This window comes from Panicum hallii, chromosome 7, assembly GCF_002211085.1.
Source record: "Panicum hallii strain FIL2 chromosome 7, PHallii_v3.1, whole genome shotgun sequence".
NCBI classification, from domain to species: domain Eukaryota; kingdom Viridiplantae; phylum Streptophyta; class Magnoliopsida; order Poales; family Poaceae; genus Panicum; species Panicum hallii.
In genome coordinates, this window is record NC_038048.1 from 11,057,383 (window position 1) to 11,066,126 (window position 8,744).

General features: G+C 50.2%; 1 protein-coding gene across 1 annotated transcript; it reads left to right on the forward strand.

The window, feature by feature from the left end:
• Window positions 1–1,463: 1,463 nt before the first annotated feature.
• On the forward strand, window positions 1,464–2,018 carry LOC112900485 (basic proline-rich protein-like). The gene has a single exon (XM_025969347.1). It carries the CDS (start codon window positions 1,464–1,466, stop codon window positions 2,016–2,018), a length of 555 nt encoding a protein of 184 aa, XP_025825132.1.
• The last annotated feature ends 6,726 nt before the right edge of the window (window positions 2,019–8,744 follow it).

Here is an 8,744-nt window from a genome sequence, read left to right on the forward strand (position 1 = left end):
GTCTGGATGGCAGGGATCTGAGTACTCGTGTGAAAAGATTAACTGGATATTACACATCTCTACTTAAGACATATATCCTATAACTTACTTTTCAGCTATAACACAAGCATACAATATAAAGTACAATAAAGCATTCATTCCCTAATATTTAACCTAGATCACAAATCAAGATTTTCAATTCAAGAGCACAACATAAAACTTGTAGATGTTCACTGATTTGAAATAAAGAAAGCCTTAGAAATTTTACAAAGAACACCCTAGAAATTTTTAAATCAAAGCAATTAAGTCCCTGGTCGGGGAAAACAGAGAACAGGAAGATAACGACAATATTCCGGCAAAGGAGTTGCCGGCATTAGGAAGATTCAGCGGATCAGGGCAAACCTTGGGGTAACCTTGGTTGTGGAGAAGAACAGACAAAAAGTGAATTCCTGTGGTGAACAAGATTGGCGATGAGAAGTGCTCGATGGTGACGAGGTTCCGTGGGTGACGAAGAAGCTTGTCGGGAATTTGTAGTGGGTGGAAGAATAGCCGGAGGGATGTTCCTCACGGTCACCCGTGGCGACGATAGTCGGCTTTGCCACGGTGACGATGTTTCAGCGACGGGATCCGAAGAGGCTCAATAAGAGGGTTCACGAGCTTCCTTGAGGTATTGTGATCTTGCTCGGACGGTCGACGAGGAATAGGAGTTGCTGGATGTCGTGGACCATAGGACAAGACGATGGAGCCGGATTGGTCCGCTATGCTGACTCCTCCGCGAACCTCAGGGTTTTCCCGCTCACGGGTTGAGCTTCCTCTGCTCATGCACCCTTGGCTCTTGACCTGCTCGCGCGTGGCCTGTTGTCTTGCACGCGCTCACGCCTGCGGAATCGAGCTGAGCCGGCCACTGGTAGAACACTCTCGCTCGCATCCGCGGACGCGTTAGTCCAAATCCGTCGGGACCTTCGCTTTCGCTTCGCCGCGCCACACTCGCCCTCTCTGCCTCCGCGAGGGCCATGGTCTGCTCGCACCTGGCCACCTCCAAATCCTCCACGAATAGTTCGCAGTGCCGCCTGATCTCGTCCACTACTTTCTCCTCAACGGCCTTCGACGTCTTCCACGCGCGGTCCCGCTGCTCCCTCCGGCTCGCCACCCCTCATGCATCTCACGAGCGAGCGAGCTCGCGTCCTCGATACGGCCATTCTTGCACCACCAGAGATCACCATGGCGTAGTCAGGGTCGATGCCATCGTGTTCCCGCATCTCACGCAGAAGCCCTCCACCGCAACTCCTTCTGTGCGCGCTCGCCTGCGCTGCCAACTCCCACGACGCTCCCGTGACGCCCGCGTCGCGCTGCCGCACCGCGCCGAACCGCAGCCAGCGCCGTCAACTTCCGCACCCGCACGCGCCAGTACTGCGCCCGCTGCGCGCCCCACCGGATCCATGTGCTCCAGAGCGCCTGCTCACGCGCGTCTGCACGGCCACCCGATGCCTCGCTCCACGCCACCTGGAGCTGCGCCCACGCTCACGCCGCCTGGGGCCGCGCTGCCCAGCTCCCGCTCGCGCCACGTCTGTTCCAGCTCAGTGCCTCCTCCACCCACGCCTGCTCACGTTGCCGCCCGCGCGCTCCGCTCCACCCTCGCGCGTGCCTGCTGCGGCCGCCACTCGACCGCACCTGCGCCTGCTCCCGAGCCGCACGCCAACGCCACTAGCCGCGCCCGCCACTTGCTCGGCGCCACCAGCCGCGAGCTGCCGCACCAGCCGAGCCGGGTCCACGCCGGGCTGCCCTGCGCCAGCACCGAAGCCGCAGTCGCCGCTCAAGGCCGCCCTTGGGCGCGCCCTGCGCCCGCCGGCCTGCCGCCCAGGCGCTCGCCCGAGCCGCCCGGCCTACGCGCCCCTCACCGCTCCGCCGCGTACGCGCTGCCGCTCGCGCCAGCGCCCAAGCCCGGCGCCTGTGCTTGCTCGGGCCGGTGGAGGAGAGAGAGAGGGATGCTGCCGCCAGTGATTGGAGGAAGAAGTCAAATAGAAGAAGAACAGAGATAGAAGAAGGAGGAATGGATTTCCCCAAGGACTTACACGCAATTTTAGAAGACTGCAGGGACCTTTCTGTAAAGAAAAATTTCCCATCAATCCAAAACCCTAATGAAGAAATGCCTAAAACGAAAGTTGGAGAGTTTTTCAAACTCTACAACATTGCTTTAGGGCCCAAGTTCAAAAACTCAAAATTTATATCTTTACACGTGAAGTTTTGAACAAAAGTTGGATTTGAATTACTTTTGTCCTAAAGAGTGAAATTTTATAACATTCAGGACCTAAATGCAAGCATTTATGACATGTCATAATGACGGGATAGACACGTCATAATGATTGGATAGACATATCATGATGACTTGCACCTTTTATACTTTAGTCCTAAGTAACTTAGAAAGTTACTTTTGTAAATCAAATACTTGCATAAAAGGACTTGTACTTTTATAAAATTACATAAATACCCTTATTTTCACAACTTTACCCAAATTTTTATACAATTCAACACATGCATTTCTAATGCAACTTTTTGGATAAATATATATTTTTACAAGACATAAAGTAAGAAAAACATGTTTGCAAAACCACCCTTCACTTTTTTCGAAGTTACCTCCTATCCAAATACATTTTGCAAAAACAACCCTAGGTTTTTCTGTAATTACAAAAATACCCTTTTTACTTGCACTTTAAATTTTCAAAAGCTTCACATAAACATACACAAACTTTACACTAACAAGTACATACTTCACACTAACAAATAATGTGCCTAGTTTACAGATACTTGACTATCACAATACCTTTAGTATAGACCACTTTAAAGCTTGCATATGAATCGTGATGTGGACCTATCCCATTCCTTCGGGATAGTTTGGTAGATGCAGGATCTGACCTAGAGTTCGATCTCAACTTTGAAGAATGTTGAGACGATGGCTTGTGCTTTGCCCAAGTTTGCTTGTGGTGGAGATTCCAGAAGATGGAGGATGGTCCAGAAGTCTAGTTATCGCTTTCCGCTTTCTGTTTGTTCGATTTAGCCCAAGGGGCTTGTATTGGGACCGTACTACAATCCTTTGGATTATATAATAAATAAACCCATGTATTGGCTTTTCACGATGAATGACTGATATTAATCTGGAATGAGTTTAATACATGATAGCGTTTAATCGAAGTACTATCACAAAGATACAGGGAGTCGGATTTCCAGAAATAGAAATCCGGTTCGTTTCAGTTGGTATCAGGGACTTGACCATAGCACGAGCCATAGAAATGGTCGATAGACAAGGCAATCTAAACGATTCTGTCTACATACTATACTACCTTGAGCTATATCCCCCCTATACTTTGACTCTTTCCTCCCACTCATATTCATTCTCTCACCTACGCTAACGCTACTCTTACGTTTTTTTGCACAATATGGACATCTCTAAGCAGATCGCCGTAGAAGCCGTGATGACCGATGTCATCCACGAGCCACATGCGTACACCATCCACCGTCGAGGACTACTCATCTGGCTTGAGCGCTTTCTAAAGGAAGTCGGGATCGACCAGAGTCGCATCAAGTTTTCCACCTAGTGGGATGATATCAGCCCGAGCTACGCCAGCAACACTGTTAAGCTGGTAGTCATGCCCGATCCTACTATGCTAGAGTTACCAAGCAAGATAGTCACCAGTACCGCCATTCAACTCACCACAACCATCTAGTCTGCAGCCAGGGAGATGATCAAGAAGATCCTTGCCAGATTTTGGGACACCAAGTTAAAGAACCATCTTTAGGTTGATTCCCTGATTCATACCCGACACTAAGGACGATGGAGCCCTTCACGAATCAATAGCCAGAGCCCCATGCCAGGAGAAGGGAGTGAACCAATGGTTCTAGAAAGTGAGGTCCAGAAATGGTTATGGGACTACACTAGTTCATACGGGATGGCAACCCACGCCAGAGCAGCCTAGAGCACACTAGAGCGAGAGCTCAACTGTCAGACCACCGAGAGGATTGCCGTGGAGAGCAAATTAGCCCAAGCAGAGGCAGAGATTGTCAAGCTCAATTCACGCCAAGCCGAAATGGAGAACGAGCATGTAACAACCATGAACAAGATGAAGGACGCACTGTAGGATAGGGAAGCTAAGTGTCACCAGCTCTAGGAGAAGGCTGCCGATCAGCAACATTACATGTCTCTTCGTGGGTGCCTCGAGACTCGCGCCGAGAGCAAGGAACATGACCTGCAGATGAGGCTGAAGGTAAACAAGTGGAACATTGCCAGCTTGACCTGCACTGCAGTATGCCTCCAGGATAGGGCCGACCGCACCTTGAAGACTTGGATGGAAGCGGACTCAATCCGAGTTGATGAGATCCTAGAGCTACTGAACCAGCTACCAGAAGAGCGCCAGCCTCCCGATAGGAAGGAGAACTTCAAGCTGATGCCCACAGAGCTTCGTCCAGGAGAGTGCCCGCTTGAGGATATGCCACCTGCAGTTGAGACTGAAGAGGTTTTGGAGTCCCACGCTGCCATCGACAGGTTGTACCCAGTGGGCTACCCCGAGGAATGCAAGGGAGTGCTGAAGTACAAGAAGCCCTGCCGCTCTAAGGACTAGAGCATGAGATGAAAGCTCATGAATAAAAGTAGGTTGTAAGATAGGTAGTCTGCCGATGACCCATTTCGGCTGAGTCGTCTTGAGTTGTCTTGAGTCGTGTCAGTGCCAATGAAACATACCGGCGGTAGTACTAAGGGTTGAGTTTTGGTGTTGTGATAAAGTCACCCCTCTTTTGTAAGCTTTCACGATGTATCTTTAGATACGTGAGTAGAGTATTATCTGCAAGGTTTGGTTGCAACCTCGAGATAGCATGGGTGTATGACTTGTACTGTTGAATGAATGAATGGGTCTTATGCATCTCATATGGACCTTACTTGCTTTCTCCTATTGAGTGAACTTGTATTGAGTGTTTTTTCTTTAAACCCTTCCTAGGGGTAAGTGACGTTACTAACTAGTTGACCACCACTATACGTTGCAGAACACTTTTGCCCTTGAGTATGGAGAACCAAGTGCCAACAGTCGAGAAGGGAGTTGAGGTACAAGCGGAGAGACTCATGATCAAGAGGAACAAGCCTTACCACCAACCACACCCTGGCCCAATGCATAGGCCTATTGGTGAAGGGAGCAACGTGGCAGGACACCGTGGTCCACCAGTTCCTAGCCAGAACAGCAAGGAGTTCCAGGAAAGTGACCACCAAAACAACAAGAGCAAGCAAGGGGATGGTCAGACCAAAGAAGAGATGTGGGAGCAACACCCGAACATGGACAAGGTCACCGAAAAAGCCATGATCAGATGTCGAAGCTTCAGAATGCGCGGTCACAAGAGGTCCCAATGCCCTGTAAAGAAAGCACGTGGCAAGGCGAAGACAGCCAAGAGATCAAACCAGGAGGATAGACAACATAACAAGAAGAGAAAACTGAAGCACCATACCCAGGACGGAACCCTGCAGAAGCCAAGGGATGCACACTCCCTCTCACCCAGGAACAATTTTCGTTCCGGCCCCAGTTAGCCGAATAGGGATTATGAAGGAGAGAGCAGCCATCACTCCAGCAACAAGAGCTTCGGAGGATAGATCCAATGCGGAGACAATGGCCACCGCCAACAGCCGGCCCGAAGACCACAAGTGGACCTGCACCGTTTGTTTGCTTCACTTGCAACAAACTGGGCCACAAGTCCTATGAGTGTCCCGACAGGAAGCCCACAAGCTTGGACCCGAGTTTCTAGCACAGCAGATAAAGCAACTAAGGCCCCACAAGACAAGGCAACCCAGACGCCGCCCGTCACCGACTATCGCTGCTTAATCAAACCGACCGAGAAAGAAGCCAGAGTTACACCTGACACCACAACTGGTAAGCACCTCAGTGAGAACTCGGAAGCTTTAATCTTGCTTGTTCTGAAAACAGCTTACGGATCCACCATGTGTGCCGTGTGGAAATCCTTTTCTAGGACCCCTAGAAGTCAATCCATAGTTCCTAGATCTCTGTCAGGAACCATAAGATGTACCCTAAGCTAGCAAGGAAGCATATCTGACTCACCTAGACTCTGAAAAGTATGGTAACTCTCCTACAGAAGGCAAGATGTGGAGAAACCCTGAAGTCACTGGACGTACCCCAAGTTGGAACTAGCACAGTGTGACTAGATCCTAGGAAATAACGATTGAGATTTGTGAGTCCCAACCCAAGACCTTGCTTTGGAATTCGAACAGTTATTACACCCCTGGACACCCCTTAACTCAAATGGGAACGCAGCATAAATAGGACATCAGAAGATATGCTTGTGGTAGAAGGACAATCAAAAGTTTACCAAAAGATTACCAGGTCTGCAAATGGACTGTAGTGGAATAGACCCAATATCGAAGGCAAACTTATGGGCACGTAGCATGAGTGGAAAGAGGAGACGGAACACCTCCGAGAGCTACAAGACCCATGTTATCTGACCTAGTAGTTAGAACATCTTGCCCTACTGGAAGGGAACGTGGGACTAAGAGCCGACCTTGTGAACTCAAAAGGAGCCTATGAATTGCTTAAGTAGTAGACAAACAGCGAGCCGCATAGGGATGAGATCATACGAGCAATTCAAGAGTTACTAAAAGGAAGGCATGCTGAGAAACGGGATAGTCGACTTTGCAAGCACGAAGCTCCGAATTGAAAGGATCGGATTTTTCCTGGAAGCACACTACCGAGAGTATCACAAATAATGCCCTCGAACACTGAGTACAAATGATAGGTAAAGTATGTTGGATACTGCTAGCACCCGAGTGAGAATCCTTCCGGATATGCCAGACCAACGAAGGAAATAAGGAAAATATAGGAAGTTGGTATGGGATAAAGAGTACAGGGACAACCCCTAGGCAGAAGTCCTCAACTTAGATATGAGCCACCAGGGAAAACTCTATGAACCCTGCGAGTGAGATACAAAGTTTGGAGGCAAAAGTATGAGATGCACATTGCAAGGTACGAAAGTACCTCAGATACGATCAGAAAACTAAAGGAATTAGGGACAAATACAACCTGGAGGTATAATCTGAACAACCTAGTAAAGGAAGAAGCCGAGGGAGTAACCGGACGCGTTCTTGAGGGAATACCAGCATTTCCGCTTTGTTGAGAATGGGGATGCCTAAGGGACCTCATGCCAGGCCACCCGATCGCAAAACGACCCCCTTGAACAATGAAGGGAGAAATCGTAGAGTAGAATAAGAAGTTGGAAGAGTTCCAGAACGACCAACTTAACAAATATACTTCTTCGTCGCGAAGATTAACCGTGTTTATACGAGAAGGAAATGGTGAGACCAGAAGAAAGCAAATGGAGAGCCACTCCAAAACGCGAAAACAGTCTAGGACAAGTAACACACCCTCCGAGCCCTAGGTACACCTTTAATCTCGGGGACGAGATTCTTGTGAGGGTGGGAGTCTGTAACATCCCGGATTTTTCGAGAATGTTATAAGATAAAAAAATTGTGAATTTTAAAAACTTTTTGTGCAAGTGCTTTCGATAAAACCAATATAAGGTTGACTCCTCCTCTCTCTCAAAATTCCTAGCAAAATAAAACATAAAATAATTGAGGAACAATATTGTTAGTGTGAATGTTTAGAGTTATTTGAGTTTCTTCAAATTTTTTTAAGATTGTTTGAATTTATTTTGAATGATTGAAACTAAGTGGAATTCAAACTCAAAGTGTGCCCTTCGAATTTGAATTCAAAAGCTAACTACCCTAACTGAGCCAGCTATCCTAACCTGCTTCGCTGCTCAGCGCAACCCTAACCCAAGACCAAACCATGATCCTACCCTACCTACCGAAAACCAGCCCAGCCCAACTGGCCGAGTGGCCACATGCCAAGATCGGCCTGCTAGCAGCCCATCACCCACACGACCCAAGCGCCACCAACACCCGCGCTCGGCCTACCGCTTGCCTCTCCGCCTTGGCCCGTTTTTGGCCCAGCATCGCACAGCCCAGCTCATTGCCGCTACTGGCCAGCTGAGCCCACCTGTCAGCTTTTCCTCCCACCTCCAGCCATGACCGCCCCACCTCGCCTGTGCCCCGCACCGCCTGTGTCAACGCGCCACCACCGCTCCGCGATAATGGGCACAACGGCCGCGCCCCGCGCCACAGCAACCCACGTGACCCCACGCCCTTGCCCATGACCGCCCGTGCGCTCCCCCAAACCCTAACGGCCGCACTGCAGGGATTCCGCCACACCTCCGTGGCATAGACGCTGAGAATCCCCGCCGTTCCCCTCGCCTCAACCCGTGCCGAACCCTAGGGAGCCCCTATAAAATCCTATAGCCACCACCGCTGTGAAACCCTCGAAACCCTAGGGTCTTTTCCCCTTTCTGGAATTGCCACACCTAAGGAAGAGGGGGAGAAGATGGAGCCAAGAGAAGGAGGAGGATCCGCCCATGCAGGAGCCTGCGAGCGCCACTGTGAGCTTGACGCCACCACCAACCCACGACTCGCAAGCCGAGGGGGAGCCGTCCGAGCCAAGGACACCGCCGCTCGACTTCACCATGACGGTGCCTGTACAACGACTCCGGCGGAGCAGCGCTGCCTACACCGCACTGCCTCACCATGGCCACGACTCGCCACTGCTTCACTCTGTTCTTCATCGACCGTGCTGGTAGGCCACCGCCGCACCTAGCTCCCCTACCTCCTGCTGCCGGCGTGTTGCCTTGCGTCACCGTTGAACCCACTGTAACATCCCTAGGCTACCCTA

Excerpts from the sequence above, each read along its gene's own strand:
- LOC112900485 (XM_025969347.1), top strand. The coding sequence starts at position 1,464 with ATGCCTCGCTCCACGCCACCTGGAGCTGCGCCCACGCTCACGCCGCCT.